The 17,948-nt window shown below is 40.0% G+C and overlaps 1 protein-coding gene across 7 annotated transcripts in view; it reads left to right on the forward strand.

The window, feature by feature from the left end:
* ARAP2 (ArfGAP with RhoGAP domain, ankyrin repeat and PH domain 2) overlaps nt 1-17,948 on the forward strand; it is a 194,189-nt gene that overhangs the window by 54,119 nt on the left and 122,122 nt on the right. For all 7 annotated transcript variants that reach the window (XR_006281136.1, XR_006281135.1, XM_038400790.2 and 4 more), the window contains exon 9: nt 3,875-4,053. Coding sequence is in view for 5 of the 7 variants with exons in the window: in XM_038400790.2 (XP_038256718.1) it covers nt 3,875-4,053 (179 nt within the window). In the remaining 2 variants the exon portion in view is untranslated. The remainder of the gene's footprint in view (nt 1-3,874; nt 4,054-17,948) is intronic.

The raw sequence follows: 17,948 nt of genomic DNA on the forward strand, positions 1-17,948 counted from the left end.
ATGCGGTGATATCGTAGCGCTTGGCTGTAGACAATGGATCGAGTGGTATGATCTGGATGAAAGCTAGAGGCATGTAGGTAGGAATAGCGGTCAGTAGGTTTCCGATATAGGGTGGTGTTTATGTGACCATCGCTTATTAGCACCGTAGTGTCCAGGAAGTGGATCTCTTGTGTGGACTGGTCCAGGCTGAGGTTGATGGTGGGATGGAAATTGTTGAAATCATGGTGGAATTCCTCAAGAGCTTCTTTTCCATGGGTCCAGATGATGAAGATGTCATCAATGTAGCGCAAGTAGAGTAGGGGCATTAGGTAAGAACCAACCTTCCACACAAACTTCCTCGTGGCTGGACTTTACAAAAACTAGACAAGCCATTTACAAAACACACTTTGATTCTCTACAAAAGAAAAAGGACACTAAGCTATCTAAACTACTATATGCCACAAGGGGCCACAACAATGGTTCCCGTAACCCACCCAGCAATATTGTTAATCTATCCAACTATACTCTTAGCCCAGCGGAAGAATCTGTCCTATCTCGGGGCCTCTCCTTTTGCCCCTCCACCCCCACGAACATGATACAGTTCTGTGGTGACCTAGAATCCTATCTTCGACGTCTCAGACTCAAGGAATATTTCCAACACACCTCTGACCAACATATTAACCCACAGAGACCTTCCTGCCAACACTACAAAAAGAAGGATTCTAGGTGGACTCCTCCTGAAGGTCGAAACAACAGCCTGGATTTCTACATAGACTGCTTCCGCCGACGTGCACGAGCTGAAATTGTGGAAAAGCAGCATCGCTTACCCCATAACCTCAGCCATGCAGAACACAGTGCCATCCACAGCCTCAGAAACAACTCTGACATCATAATCAAAAAGGCTGACAAAGGAGGTGCTGTCGTCATCATGAATAGGTCAGAGTATGAACAAGAGGCTACTAGGCAGCTCTCCAACACCACTTTCTACAAGCCATTACCCTCTGATCCCACTGAGAGTTACCAAAAGAAACTACAGCATTTGCTCAAGAAACTCCCTGAAAAAGCACAAGAACAAATCCGCACAGACACACCCCTGGAGCCAGGACCTGGGGTATTCTATCTGCTACCCAAGATCCATAAACCTGGAAATCCTGGACGCCCCATCATCTCAGGCATTGGCACCCTGACAGCAGGATTGTCTGGCTATGTAGACTCCCTCCTCAGGCCCTTCGTTACCAGCACTCCCAGCTATCTTCGAGACACCACCGATTTCCTGAGGAAACTACAGTCCATTGGTGATCTTCCTAAAAACACCATCCTAGCCACTATGGATGTAGAAGCCCTCTACACCAACATTCCACACAAAGATGGACTACGAGCCGTCAGGAACAGTATCCCCGATACTGTCACGGCTAACCTGGTGGCAGAACTTTGTGACTTTGTCCTGACCCATAACTATTTCACATTTGGTGACAATGTATACCTTCAAATCAGCGGCACTGCGATGGGTACCCGCATGGCCCCACAGTATGCCAACATTTTTATGGCTGACTTAGAACAACGCTTCCTCAGCTCTCGTTCCCTAATGCCCCTACTCTACTTGCGCTACATTGATGACATCTTCATCATCTGGACCCATGGAAAAGAAGCTCTTGAGGAATTCCACCATGATTTCAACAATTTCCATCCCACCATCAACCTCAGCCTGGACCAGTCCACACAAGAGATCCACTTCCTGGACACTACGGTGCTAATAAGCGATGGTCACATAAACACCACCCTATATCGGAAACCTACTGACCGCTATTCCTACCTACATGCCTCTAGCTTTCATCCAGATCATACCACTCGATCCATTGTCTACAGCCAAGCGCTACGATATCACCGCATTTGCTCCAACCCCTCAGACAGAGACAAACACCTACAAGATCTCTATCATGCATTCCTACAACTACAGTACCCACCTGCTGAAGTGAAGAAACAGATTGACAGAGCCAGAAGAGTACCCAGAAGTCACCTACTACAGGACAGGCCCAACAAAGAAAACAACAGAACGCCACTAGCCATCACCTTCAGCCCCCAACTAAAACCCCTCCAACGCATCATCAAGGATCTACAACCTATCCTGAAGGACGAGCCATCGCTCTCTCAGATCTTGGGAGACAGACCAGTCCTTGCTTACAGACAGCCCCCCAATCTGAAGCAAATACTCACCAGCAACCACACACCACACAACAGAACCACTAACCCAGGAACCTATCCTTGCAACAAAGCCCGTTGCCAACTCTGTCCACATATCTATTCAGGGGATACCATCATAGGGCCTAATCACATCAGCCACACTATCAGAGGCTCGTTCACCTGCGCATCTACCAATGTGATATATGCCATCATGTGCCAGCAATGCCCCTCTGCCATGTACATTGGCCAAACTGGACAGTCTCTACGTAAAAGAATGAATGGACACAAATCAGACGTCAAGAATTATAACATTCAAAAACCAGTTGGAGAACACTTCAATCTCTCTGGTCACTCGATCACAGACCTAAGAGTGGCTATACTTCAACAAAAAAGCTTCAAAAACAGACTCCAACGAGAGACTGCTGAATTGGAATTAATTTGCAAACTGGATACAATTAACTTAGGCTTGAATAGAGACTGGGAATGGATGAGTCATTACACAAAGTAAAACTATTTCCCCATGGTATTTCTCCCTCCCACCCCACCCCCCACTGTTCCTCTGATATTCTTGTTAACTGCTGGAATTAGCCTACCTGCTTGTCACCATGAAAGGTTTTCCTCCTTCCCCCCCTGCTGTTGGTGATGGCTTATCGTAAGTGATCACTCTCCTTACAGTGTATATGATAAACCCATTGTTTCATGTTCTCTGTGTGTGTGTGTGTGTGTGTATATAAATCTCTCCTCTGTTTTTTCCACCAAATGCATCCGATGAAGTGAGCTGTAGCTCACGAAAGCTTATGCTCTAATAAATTTGTTAGTCTCTAAGGTGCCACAAGTACTCCTTTTCTTTCAGCACTTCCAGGAAATCAGGCCCTTTTAAGTTGTTTCAAGCTGGGCACCCACAAATCACTATTCATGTTTGAAAGACGATGTGGGTGAGATAATCTTTTATTGGACCAACCTGTGTTGATGAGCAAGACATGCTGTCAATCTTAGGCAGAGCTCTTCTTCAGGCTTTTCCAGTTAAGAAGAGTTTTTCAAGCTTTTTGATACCAGGGACTGGCTTGCTGCCTCCTTGTGTCAGGGAGATCTCAGGGACTGGTACCAGTCCACGGACTGGCTGTTGAGAAACACTGTAGTAAAAGAGATTACCTCACCTGCCTTGTCTTGCTAATATCCTGGGACCAACACAGCTACAACACCACTGTGTAGTCACATTTGAAAATTTAGGTGATAAAGTACTGTATTCTTGGAAAAGTTGCATGTTGACAATGGGAGTTACTGAAGTGTAGATTTTGTCTTAAGTCTATCTGATATATATTCATGCTTATTCTTTTTCATTCCCTTCCCTCATGGAAATATCTACAGTTAAATTAGGATAGCTCTCCCCTACCCCCCCCCCCCCAAAAAAAACCCCCTTCATGCGAATCTCTATCTAATAGGGTAAGAAAAAACTTCCCCTCTGTCCTAGAATTGTCTGGAATAGTGATTCTAGCACTTATCTCTCAATCCTCTAATATAGACCATTGCCAAAGACAGAATATCAGGTTAGATGGACTGCTGGTCTGATCTGGCATGACATTTTCTATGCAACACAGTAGCTTAGTCAAAAGAACTGAAGCATCTTCATGAGCATGTATGTGAGGACAGTGGGGAAGCTGCAATGTTCCAGGAACCTTCTGCATTTGTCTAATTTCCTTTTCCTTTTCCTTAGATGAAAGGATTGACTGGATTAATACAATGCTCAGTGCCTTGAAATCACAGTCCAATACCTCTCAAACTCGAGCTGCTGTCACTCCTGAGAAAAGTGGATACCTTGAACTAAAAGGATACAAAGCCAAAATCTTTACTTTACTTATGGGGAACAATGTGTGGCTCTGCAAAAATGAACAGGTAAATTTTGTCATACATTTTTGTGAAATAATGCTTGTAAAAATGATTAAACTAGTGAGTTAGAAAATTATGCCACTTATTAGATGGTCACATTTTAGCTCTTTGTTATCACACTTCACTGTTGTCGTTCTAAAAGGGCTTTTAAAAGCAAAATGTGTGTTACCACCTCCATTGTACAACAGGGAAAAACAAACTAGTGATAAACTCCAGATATCTTTATAGGTCAGTGGGAGAGATGGGGTTAATTTAATATATTGCTTACAAGATACACAGGTAGAGTAATCATAAAGACTGACAGGTTTCAGAGTAGCAGCCGTGTTAATCTGTATTCGCAAAAAGAAAAGGAGTACTTGTGACACCTTAGAGACTAACAATTTATTTGAGCATAAGCTTTCATGAGCTACAGCTCACTTCATCGGATGCATGCATAAAGACTGAGGTTGCATTGTATACAATGGCTTTGTAGTTCAGACTTTAAAACAGTACGGTATGAATAGTATGTACTTTTGATTATCTGTAGTATTTAAATGATATCTCCGCTAAATTTTAAAGAAATGTCTGTATTTTAAGAAGTTTGAATTCATCAATGTTGCTTATGGTGCACTACAAAATTTTAAATAAACAATATAAAATAACAAAGTACTAACTTGACACTTCAATTCTGATCATAAAATGCAGTGATTTATCCTCAAATATTTCCTAGAATAATATTAGTAAGGAAAAATGGAGTTCCCGCGTGTCACAGAGCTCTTGCTAGCTGGAATTGTTAGGAAAGTCCCAAGGGGAAGCGGGAAACACAGACAAAAAGGTTTTTGTTGTTGTTGTTTTGGCTTTTTTCCCTTTCTCCCTGCAGCTCCTACTCTCAGGGTGGTGCCTTTTGTACTGTCACAGTCTGACTCTTCTGTAATCTTTCGATCCCTCAACCCCCCTCTTTCACTTTGGGAATGCATGATAACCCAGACATGGTGTCAGAGCAAGTCTTGTATGCAAAGACTTGAGAGCGATCCAATACCTGCTCTCTTACTGGTTAAAATCTGTTTTTCCACTCAAGCTTCCATGTTTCAAATAGGAATCGGGACAGTCAATAATTACAGTCTGTAATGTACCCTCATTGCCTTCAATTTGCCTTCTCCTCTGTGAAGCTACCTAGATTTGTGCTGGGACCTATCACGTGTTTGGGATTAGGTCCCACTATTCTTTCTCAGGATATGGCTGCCCACTGAGGGTTGAGAAGGAATTTCCCCCTCTAGAGGCATGTGCAGTGCTTGAGGGTATGTGTATGTAAGGAGGTCTGAGACTCACCAGGTGCATTTTGTGTGGTTGGCTATCAAACTAATTGATTTGGGCACAGATTGTGGCCCAATTCATTTGTTTTTACCATTTCCTTACTTAGGCTAATCCCAGTGCTAAACCATGTTGTAGCTACCACTCATTATCTCAGCCACATCTTATTTTTAATTTGGTATTTATTTTCACTAGAGGGAAGGTTTGTCCTAAAGGGTGCACTGAAGAGGAAAGAGTCTTGTTAGCTGGCCTGTGGGGCATTTAGGGCTTCGATCATGATTCAGTCGTGACGACAGTAGCTAGTTAGGTGCCTGTAACTTGATATGTTTGTTTTTTAAATACAAAAAGTCTACCAAGTAGAAATGGAAATGTATTTCATCTTGATTGTCTTCATTTCACCCAGCAGAAAAGATATTTTAGGTCCCAATCCTGCAACTTTTTTTATATCCATGATCTTCAGGGTGGTTCCATGTGGGTATGGGATTTGCCTGAATTAAACAAGTTGCAGGACTTGGGGCCTCTCATGAGTCTACAAAGGTAATAGTCCAAGCAATGTCTTTAGCTAAAGCTGTAACACCAGCTGTTGAGAAACTATATTTTTTCATACTCCAGTTTGCAGTCAAATACATACACTTTTGTAGCACTCTGCCCACTATACCTTCTGTATTGTCACCAACCTAACATCCTGTTTTGTTATCCAGATAGTGTTGGGGGCATGTCTTTCCGAGTGAGTGGCACTTGTGTTCTACTAGCCTCTTCCCTCAAGCTTTTAAGTGAAAAGTGAAGAAAAGCTATCACTGCATTGAAATGAGGAACAAATGGAAGTTTAGAGCTATCATCACGTATACCTCCAGGATAAACGGTTAAGCAGTTTTCAAAATGCTTGTGACTGTAGCTCTGCCTTTTATTTGGAACCGAGTTGTTTTTACTAAAGAAACACAGCCAACTTTTTAAAAAGTATCTAACTTTCAAGCACAAATCTGCTGATACATTTACAAAGGCAAAGTGTACAAATTTGAGGCTAGACTTTGACAATTGTGCAGCCCCCACAATTTGGGTCAGATTTTTGAAAGTGTTCAGGATTCAGTGGCTCACACTAAGAACAGCGGAAGCTCTTGATTGCTGAGCTGTTTTGAAAATCTGGTCCTAAATGTTGTAACCTGTTTGCATCTGCTGTTGATTATGCCAGCAGCACTGAAGTCCTGGTTTGATCCCCCTTCTACAACTTGTTCTTCAGTAGTTTTCGATTAAGGATAGGAGACTATACAAAGCCCCCAAACACTCTGTTAAATTTATTTAGAATATCAAGAATGTATTTCCAGAAAACATTTTTCTAGCCATTATTTTTTATTCATGCTCTAGCTCAGTGGTTCTCAAAGCTGGTCCGCCGCTTGTTCAGGGAAAGCCCCCGGCACGCCGGATCAGTTTGTTTACCTGCTGCATCCTCAGGTTCGGCCGATTGTGGCTCCCACTGGCCATGGTTCGCCATTTCAGGCCAATGGGGGCTGTGGAAAGCGGCACGGGCCAAAGGCATGCTGGCCGTCCTTCCTTCACTTACTTATTTAATCTTTCTTTCCTTCTTTCTTCTCTTGTTTTTTTCCTATCAGCCAGAAGTCATTTGAAATAGTGTGAAAACAAGTTGTGCTGTTTCTTTTTCTTATATTTTTCAATGGCAAGACAGTTTCCTCTCTGGCATCACAGGGAAGGAAATTGTTTTAAGGAATGGAGAGAGTGAAGGAATATAGTGCATCATATATAAGAATAAGGAAAATAAACAACTAGAAGAAGTTTAAATGGTGTGGATGGAACATGGCTATCTTCATCTTGAATTCCTTGGTGGCACAAGCTGACTCAATTCTCCTCTGATAGGACACCAATCTGCTGAGTGGATCTAAATGCTGGATTCCATATGCTTCTAAGCCCCTGAATCTGGGTAGTGATTTGTCACTGTTCCTAGCTCTGGGTCTTGCAGGCATACTCCCAGGTGCAGACCCTGCATTTGGGCGGTGAACCCCCCCACAGCCTATCCACCTTAGATCTTGGAACCAGTACAACAACCCTCCTTAGCCCCTAGTTGCTTATATAGACTCTGAGTTCCGTATCACTTTGGGTGCTCTGAGCTTTGCAATTAAAGCTTTCAGGGCCATTGGGGCAGATAAGCAAAGAATACTGGCCTAGCAAGGGAATTGCTCAACCGCAAAAAGAAAAGGAGTACTTGTGGCACCTTAGAGACTAACAAATTTATTAGAGCATAAGCTTTCGTGAGCTACAGCTCACTTCATCGGATGCATTTGGTGGAAAAAACAGAGGAGAGATTTATATACACACACACAGAGAATATGAAACAATGGGTTTATCATACACACTGTAAGAAGAGTGATCACTTAAGATAAGCCATCACCAGCAGCGGGGGGGGGGGGGCAGAAGAGGAAAACCTTTCATGGTGACAAGCAAGGTAGGCTATTTCCAGCAGTTAACAAGAATATCTGAGGAACAGTGGGGGGTGGGATGGGGTGGGGGGGAGAAATAACATAGGGAAATAGTTTTACTTTGTGTAATGACTCATCCATTCCCAGTCTCTATTCAAGCCTAAATTAATTGTATCCAGTTTGCAAATTAATTCCAATTCAGCAATCTCTCGTTGGAGTCTGTTTTTGAAGCTTTTTTGTTGAAGGATAGCCACTCTCAGGTCTGTAATCGAGTGACCAGAGAGATTGAAGTGTTCTCCAACTGGTTTTTGAATGTTATAATTCTTGACGTCTGATTTGTGTCCATTTATTCTTTTACGTAGAGACTGTCCAGTTTGGCCAATGTACATGGCAGAGGGGCATTGCTGGCACATGATGGCATATATCACATTGGTAGATGCGCAGGTGAAGGAGCCTCTGATAGTGTGGCTGATGTGATTAGGCCCTATGATGGTGTCCCCTGAATAGATATGTGGACAGAGTTGGCAACGGGCTTTGTTGCAAGGATAGGTTCCTGGGTTAGTGGTTCTGTTGTGTGGTGTGTGGTTGCTGGTGGGTATTTGCTTCAGATTGGGGGGCTGTCTGTAAGCAAGGACTGGCCTGTCTCCCAAGATCTGAGAGAGTGATGGGTCGTCCTTCAGGATAGGTTGTAGATCCTTGATGATGCGTTGGAGAGGTTTTAGTTGGGGGCTGAAGGTGATGGCTAGTGGCGTTCTGTTGTTTTCTTTGTTGGGCCTGTCCTGTAGTAGGTGACTTCTGGGTACTCTTCTAGCTCTGTCAATCTGTTTCTTCACTTCAGCAGGTGGGTATTGTAGTTGTAGGAATGCATGATAGAGATCTTGTATCATGCTCAATCCCAGTCACTCTATTCTTAAACAGCACTAAAAAATACAGATTGTTGAAAAACAACAAAGAGTCCTGTATACTCTCCCCCTGACTCTGATTTCACCCCTCCTGTGAGTCCTGGATTTCATCAGTGTCCATAGTCACTAGGCAGCCATTCCTGCCTTTTTGCTCCTTAGCCTGCTCTGCTTGCATATGGTGGTGAATGGAAGCTTCTCTCTTTTAAAAACAGTCTCTGTCCCCCTTTTGCCCATGTGCTTCAGCCAAGTGGTTCTGGGCACTTACTCCCTCCCCCAGTTGGCTTCTGTGTAGAGTCGTTACATGTTATTGGCCTTACTGATAGCAAACCTGTTGCTCCAGTAGGAGAGTGTCATTGAACACTATGGTTGCATCATAGCTTCTCAGCCATAGTCTTTCTTCCACTAGGCATCAAGCTCCTGCTGCAAAATGGATGCTCTAATCCACAAAGGAAGCTGCAATACAAAGTAGAGCCCCTGAAACAAAATGGGATTTACAAAACAAAATGACACAATTTAACACAGAAGCAAATGTCTTGAATTTGTCACATGCACGCTAGTATTCATGAGTACAGAATTAAGAAAAAGCTTGGGAAATATGCAGTGCAAAAACAGGTTGGGCATATGGCCTATTTCAGTCATTTTAGTTATTAAGAATTTTATGTGAAGGAAGTCTTTTGTAGTTGCTTTGAAAGATTGTCCATCTATTCTACTTTTTCTTTGCTATTTGGAAATCAAGAAGGACGGCTTCCCTTTTTAAACATCCTACTTTTCTTTTTTTGTACTTCTTCCTTTACAGGTAATCCTTCCATTCTGATTTAATTTGAAGTTCAAACCCAAGTGATTCTTATTACTTTTCTTGCAGCATTTAATTGAAGAGGAAAATAAATAATACAGCTTTGAAACCAGTAGAGTGCTCTAGTGTTCTAAAAATCTCTCTCTTGAAAGAGACAGTATTTTACCCAGTAATTACCAGGCAAATATGCTTAGGGATGTCCTCGTATCCTAGTCATATTGGAATTCACATCCATACTAGAACTACACCCACAGTGACTTACAGGGGTTTATTATAATTGCAGTGCTAAAAGAAGCTATTTAGACATCTTATTATCTTGAAATGAGAGTAGATCTAACTGATTTATTGATCTCTATTAAACTTGATAGAGAAAAGTCCAGTGGCACTTTACAGGATTTTTCCTTGTTTTTAAAAGTAGAGAACAGTCTGAGCCAAAATGCCATATCCTAACATAACATCATGAACTTTGTGAACTTCAGGCTGAGATCAGAACTTCATCTCTCAGGTCTATTTCTAGTTAAAAAGTGATTGGTTTAGCTGGAGATTCTGGCAGTGATATACTGCTACTATGAAACCATCAATTTCTTAGACTGCGTATGTAGTGTGGATTTCTTAAACTTCCTCAGTGGAGCAAAAGTGAAAAATAGAACATACAGAATCAATTTCCTCAGCCCATAACTTACTGAAATTTCCATTTCTATTTTAAAACCATTCATGTACAAATTGGTGTTGTGCTTGATGCTTTAGGATGGCTTAAATCTGTGTTTGTAATGTCAGTCTCCTGTGATTGTAGTGTTGGTAACCCGATTGCATGACTAGAATTTTGCTTTTTTACTCAGTTCTGACACACCCATTAGAGATACAGTTGGTGAGGTATTATCTTTTATTGGACCAACTTCTGTTGGTGATAGAGACAAGCTTTTGAACTTATACCAAGCTCTTCATACGCCCATTAATTATCTAGTAACCATTTTTTTTAAGATTGGTGGTGCTGTTGTTGAACTGATTGGAAAGCAACAGGGAAAAAACATGATCCTTTTCTTGAAATGCCTTAAAGACTAGGCCATTTGAGTTTCCATCAGCTAAGAGTTGGTCTACTTTGAGGAAGATCTTTGGAATTTTATTTATTTAAACTGCTATGAACATTAATCACTGAATGATTTAAGGGATGTGGTGTTTTTATCTTTTGAACTTCTATACATAATCCTTTGATTGTAAGCACTATCTCTTTAGTGCCATGTATTTTATATGATAAGATGCTGTTCCAGTTGATAACTTGCCGTATATAATTCTTATGTCTTATTTTTTACAGTGGATGTTTCTTCCAATATCCAAACTTCATGCTAAATAAATAAAGCACTCTCAGTGCTTGTGGAGGGGATAGTTAAGATATACAGCATACTAACAATAAAGGGAGTATCATACTGTGCTTTCTCAGCAATAATCTAGGGCTCTTGCTAGTAAACTGCTACGGCAACGTTCTTGAACTTTATCAGCTCAAACTGAACGATTGCCTCATGAAATGCTGCTGTGCTACTACTATTACTTATATAAATGTCTCTCTTAATATTTTGCTCATAATGTAGTGCTATCTCTAGCATTCATAACTTGTGTGTTTTATCCTTTATCTTGCATAACTAGTTGTACTTTGTAATTCTGGAGAGTGTAAAGTAAAAGTGGCTATAAATTTTTTTTTTTTAATTTTAACCTAAAGAATGCAATGATTAGCTAATTAACTATAGTCATGATAATGCCTTTTTGACTTTTGATATTTTAGCTTATAATCAACCCTTTTAAGAATCACAGGATTATCCATTATTTAATGCCATTGCGTAATTAGAGCATTACAACTTTAAGCAGAGCTCAGGATATTTTAAATAAAGATTGTTCTTCAGTGGCTGTTGCTCAATACTGATGAGATTGTGGAAAAATAGGTTCTATTGTATTTAATTTGACCTAAACAGCCATGAGAGGTGCTTCCAAATGGTGAGATGGAAATAGTTGCACCATGGTGGTGAATTCATGATTGAGATAAAAATACACCCTGAGGAAAAAGTCAGGAAAGGGGAGTGGTTTGAAAGCTACTCTGGCACATCTTTTCCTGTTCAGTTAGTATAACTGGCAGAATCATATGCAAAGTTTTTAATGCCACTTGAAGCAGCATTAAATTCATGTGAGCGCACACATGAAGAGAGGGAGAAACCAGTGGTAGCCAGCCATACTGCTGGTGCAGAGAATAGCACAGACCACAGAGGCATGAGAGTCAGACTACCCAATATTTTCCCACATTATTGGTGTCGCTATGCTTCTGTAAGGGGAAAAAAAACATAGTACCAAGGAGAGGTCACAATTTTAGCTGTGTTTTATTCTCTTCTGCATGTCTTCATATGGAAAGGGATGTTATGGCTCTTAGTAAGGACACTAACTTACCCTGTTAAGAACATAAGAATGGCCTTACTGGGTCAGACCAAAGGTCCATCTAGCCCAGTATCCTGTCTTCCGACAGTGGCCAATGCCAGGTGCCTGTTAGGTAGGTTACATCTGTGGTATACATTTTTAACTCTAATTCTGATAAATTGCTTTTCTGGCTAATGTGTCATCTTTCCATTGTTTTCCAATCAGAAGTTTGGATTTCCCTTCTTTCTCTTAAAATTAATGGAGTAAAGGGACAAATATTGTAGTATATGGCCCGCCTACTTGCTTAGTCTATTTTCACTATTGGCATCTATTAATAATGTCCAATACACCAGGCTTTCAAATATTATTTCAGGATGATCTTAAAAAGAAATTACATGTGTTTATAGTTGGCACTAGCAACCAACCATTAATGGAAAAAAACTTACAGAAATAAATTGTATGAAACCTGAATGGCTTCACTGGAGTTCTTGCTGCTAAATGCTAATGTTGGAACAAAAGGTGTTACATTAGCACAAACTCTATTGTTGAGTATTCATTATATTATTCATTTTCATTCTTAGGTCCATACCAAGGTATAGAACATCAGAAATATGTCTTCTCATACATGCAGGAGGAACTCTACTGGAATTTAGAGGGAGAAAAAATAAATGGTTAATAGGGTACGTCTTTGCCACAAAACCAGAAGATGTTAACACATCACAGTTCTGTATGACTCTTTGGTGCTAGCTATTCAAGTGTTTTAGTTGTACAGTTCTGTCATCTATAGATTTATAGATTCTAGTGCATGGAGATTTACTTAAAAATTAACCCTAATAGGCCTTGTGCTGTTTCTGTATTAACTGCTTGCCCTTCTGATTGTGAAGGCTTGAGGCTCTACAAAGTTCCTGTATGTACAATGCAGCCTGAATGGAGTTTTGTAGGATGTGTGTGTGGGGGGGAGGCGGTGGATTTGCCACTGACTTCAGTGGGGCCAGGAATTCATGACTAAATTCTAGGTCAGCTTAGCATTTGAAATGACAAGACCCTGCTGTGCAAAATATATTGCCTGCCCCTTGACTGTGTTTACAGACTGCATCTGTCAAGTCTTCCTGAAATTGAAGAATTTCTTTCCAGTTCTCTATCATTGTAACTTTTTTTTTTTTAAAACCTCTCCCTGCCAATTGCTACAAAATGCTGTTACTGGGATTCTGAATACCAGTCATATAACTCTAATTCTGGCTCAGCATCTCCACTTGCAAGATAATCTCTTTAAGGTTTCAGAGTAGCAGCCGTGTTAGTCTGTATTCGCAAAATGAAAAGGAGTACTTGTGGCACCTTAGAGACTATGCTCAAATAAATTTGTTAATAATAATAATTTGTCTAAGGTGCCACAAGTACTCCTTTTCTTTTTCCGAATCTCTTTAAGGTGATCTTTGTGATATATAAAACCTTCAGTTTTGGTCTAGCTTGTCTGTCTAACATGGTGATCTGTTCTACCCCAAGCCCTAAAAGAGGTCATGATAATAATCTTTTGTATAGTACCTAACTGTAACATGCAGGAGAGTTGTTGCTTTGTTTAACTCATTCTGTTTGGTATCCAGAGATATCAGGGTGATTCCACTATTTGTCTCTAAATCAAAACAGAAGACTTTATCATTTGGCTTTTGCTGACAGCAACTTGGCATTGTAGACTATTAGTTTATTAAATCACTCTGTTGTGTAAAGTACCATGAACTATGTTGGCATAAATACTGAATGGTATATTTTCAAAACAATGTCAAGTGCATTAAAATTGTTTACCTACCCTCATTAATAAATATTAAGGTGTGTGGTACAGCTAGGCGAGGGAGCAGTGGGAGAGTGGTCAAGGGGAGATATATAAGCCCGAGGCTAATTAAGGCGTCGTTCCCTGTAGACTAGGGAAGGTTACTACAGCTTAATTGGAGCACCTGTAGCCAATTAAGCCCCTGTCAGGAATCTAATACACCCCCTACCTCTTTTCCTCCCCCAGCATCAAGGACCGAGGGTAACCCTACACAAGGGGGAAGAGGGTAAGAAACCCGCAGGAGTTGAGAGGGGCTGGTGCTCAGAGTGAGGAGCAAACCCAGACCCCGTCCCTGCTTCCCTCCTCTACAACCTTTCCAGGTCCCTAGCGGGGCTCTTGATGCTCCAGAGGCAAGGGGTGGCATTCTAGCCCCCTGCCAAGAAAAGTGCAGGACCCACCATATCGACATTGGCCATTTTGTGTCAGGTGGTAAATTTGAAAAGTTGCAAAATGCAAAAGCTACACTTCCATTTACTACATGAAACAGTTAGTATTAATGCTCTTAAGGAATCTAATTGTGATTAAAAAATACCACATATTGTATGCACTGAAGCAGGGTTAACATTGGCAGCTTTTCTTGTCTTTTTGAAAATTCAGATAAGCAAGTTTTTGATTCCCACTCCCCTTTGTAAAAGCAGATCGGGAGAAAGAGTTGAGAAGTGAAAGGAAGTAGGAGACAGGTAGAATGGTTATGCTTTGAAGGAGTCACAGTTCTGTAGCTTATCCTCGGTTCTCCAAATCTTTCCTGTGTCCCTATTCATTAAATGACAAGGCGGGGAGCTCCATGAAATTAGTAGCAGATAAATGTAGAACCAAAAAAAAAAAAAAAGGAATACTACTTCATTTAATTTTAATCAGATTGATCAATTCCAATTACCGACTAGCTTCCCACAGTAGATTTTGGAAAAAATGTCTTGCTAGTTTGATATTTATAAATGTTTTAATATTTAAAAATAAAAGGACTTCATACTTCAGGAGTAAGCTTATTGTATATGTACTGCATATATATATATATATTTTCCATTGGATATTTTATCTTATTTGTCCTCAGCAGGAAATTAATGAGTTCAATTTTCAATTTCCCCATGTCTGACTTTTTTATTTTTAATTGGGTAAAATATTACACTCATATACCTAATTTGACTTGAGTTGAAATGAGTTGATGTGTAATTAATATTCTTTGGCGATTTTAAGGAAAGCAGTCACAAAAATATTGGTCCATCAACTGCAGCACAATTGATTCAGTTCAGTAATGCTGCATTAATCTAAGGTCCAGTCCTAAAGTTTTGAGGTTGGCCTGTTTCAGCATTGAACCCATATTTTATTTTTGGATTTTTTTTCACTGCAAATTCTTGATATTAGCTGTTCTAATATGGAAGTTACTCATTTTCCTCCACTTTTTGGTGAAACTTTATTGTTAAGACAACAATAACTTTGAAATTTTAAAAATCACTTCAACTATGAGAATATATGTTTGTTCTAAGAGCAAATAATTGTGCTTCTAAGAGCAAATAATTGTGCTTTTATGAACCCATGGAAAAATAGAATATATAGGAGGGAAACGGTGACATTTCACTAAAATTATATGAACCCATAATGTGCTGGGTATAAATCAAAACTTTATATTATGTGGTAAAGCAATAAATAGCGTAATGGTAAATCACTTAGATTTGAGAAACTTGCATTATGCTTTACTCTTTTATGTGTAATCCCATAAACTATCAGAGAGTAGTTCGGATGAAAAGTGCAAACCAACATATTTTCCAGTCTTTTCTGAAGAATCACAATATACTTTTAGTATAATAATTGGTCTGTTATCTACCTTGATCCTCAGAAGGGCTATCCAGTGTACTTAGATCAAAAATCTTCAGGGTAATGGATTCCCCTTTTAAAATCATTTTGAGTTCAAAGAGGCATCTCTAGAGGTCCAGGAGACTTACAAGGCCATAGAAGTTCTCTGGTTAGTGTGTCTTGGTGTGGGCACTTTACTAGAGCCCTAGTCCCTTCCTGGGCTGGACTGGAGAAGAATATGTGGATAAACTTTGCAAAGCTATCTTTTGATATTCCCTGCAGTCTTTTATGGTACACACTATCAGCTATGCATCTGTGGATGGAGCCCTCGGTCACCGAATTCTTAAAAGAGGGTTTATGAGACACTGCCTTTTCAGAAGTTCCCTTTTCCCCACTCACTCTTCTAGTTCAGCCTGAACTGAGATGAAGAATGCCAATAGCTGCTAATATAGCTGAACTGCTTGCTAATAGCGACCATAATAAAAAAATAATATCCCTGTAGGGGAGAAAATACCAAAGAAGCCCAACACTGTAGCATTTAATTTCAGAAAGGGGAACTACACAAAAATGAGGAAGCTAGTTAAACAGAAATTAAAAGGTACAGTTCCCAAAGTGAAATCCCTGCAAGCTGCATAGAAACTTTTAAAAACCACCATAATAAAGGCTCAAATTACACCCCAGTTTAATGTACACCCCAATTTAAAACAAACAAACAAACAAAAACATAATAGAGGACCAATAAAGTGCCACCGTGGCTAACCAACAAAGTAAAAGAACCGGTTAGAGGCAAAAAGACATCCTTTAAAAATTAGAAATTAAATCCTATAGAGGAAAATTAGAAAGGAGAATAAACTCTCACAAGTCAAGTGTAAAAGTATAATTAGACAGGCGAGAAAAGAAATTTGAAGAGCAATTAGTCAAAGACTCAAAAAGAAACAGCAATTTTTTATTTTTTTTTAAGTACATCAGAAGCAGAAAGCCTGCTAAACAGTCACTGGTGCCACTTCTACAGAAGCACTCAAGGATGATAAGGCCATTGCAGACAAACTAAATGAATTCTTTGCATCAGTCTTCACGATTGATGGTGTGAGAGATTTTCCCAAACCTGAGCCATTCTTTTTAGGTGACAAATCTGAGGAACTGTCCCAGATTGAGAGGTCATTAGAGGTGGTTTTGGAACAAACTGATAAATTAAACAGTAAAAGTCCTCAGGACCAGATGATATTCACCCAAGAGCTCTGAAGGAACTCTGAAGCACCTGGTATTGGCCATTCTTGGGAGACAGGATATGGGGCTAGATTGACCATTGGTCTGACCCAGTATTGCCATTCTTATGTTCTTATTAGTTTTCCTAACTCCCTTCCTGTTGTTTTGGCAAAGACTCAGGCTTTGACAAAATAATAGTTTATATGTAGAGAGACCTTTTAAGATCTGAGGGATTCAAACTGGAGGAGTCAAAGAGGGAGAGGTAGAGATTAGGAAGTTTGTGTAGTGTTTTGTCGTCGTCTTGTCAGTGAGTAAAGCAAAGGAACCCAGTATTCGTGCTGTCTTAACCAAACCATAGAAAACAAATTAGCCGATAAGTGGGGATTATAATTTTCCTGTTTTGAATGTCGTCTTAGTTTTTCAGTATTTCCTCTGTCTATGAAGCTGAACTAAAATGTGTGGGAACTTTATCTCTGGTCTGGAGGTTAATTTAGTGCTGGTGAAGAGTCCCATCAACAAGTCTGAAGTATTTGAAAGAAATACTTTTTGAAAAGGAAGGAAACTTCTATTATCTCATTTAACTGTCCAGGTAGTTGTGTTGATTGTCTAAGCCAGTTTTCATCTTCCCATTGTCTCTGACTTGTTTTTAACTTATTCATTGTGGCAAAGAATAGCATTTGATTTGTCTTCCACCTTACAGATTATGCAATACCCGAACAGTCTTCCTTTCTTTCTGAAGAGGAACTCTGTGTACCACTTCTGATTGCTACACTACAGGAAATAAAATTGAACTATGAGTTTGCTGACATAGAGAAAACATAAAAATTATTCATGTAAAGCTATTGTTACCCATCAAGTAGGCAAATACATGTAAAAAAGGAAGATAATTTGCCATATTTTATGATTTGATGAGAATATTAAAATGTAGCCAGACATAATTTCCACCATATATTTCAGAGGAGACCAATCATGGTCATTATATTTGAGGCTATTGACTATGGCATAAAAACACAAGGATACAAAAAAGATGACTGTTTTTCTGCAGCACGGACATAGGACCCTGAAATCAGCATTGCTAATTTTGATTAATAATCCTCTTTACTGGAAGAGGTCCAGGTGCGTGCATGCACAAAATACGTTCCATTAGTAAATGAGAGTTCAAAAGCACCTACACTTGGCAAGGTTTTCTGAAATCGCATGTGAGATGTGATACACTAGTGGTTTTGTCTGCTGGGAAAAGAGTTTTGAAAAAAATGTAAGACTCAAAC

Source organism: Dermochelys coriacea, chromosome 4, assembly GCF_009764565.3.
Source record: "Dermochelys coriacea isolate rDerCor1 chromosome 4, rDerCor1.pri.v4, whole genome shotgun sequence".
Taxonomy (NCBI): domain Eukaryota; kingdom Metazoa; phylum Chordata; order Testudines; family Dermochelyidae; genus Dermochelys; species Dermochelys coriacea.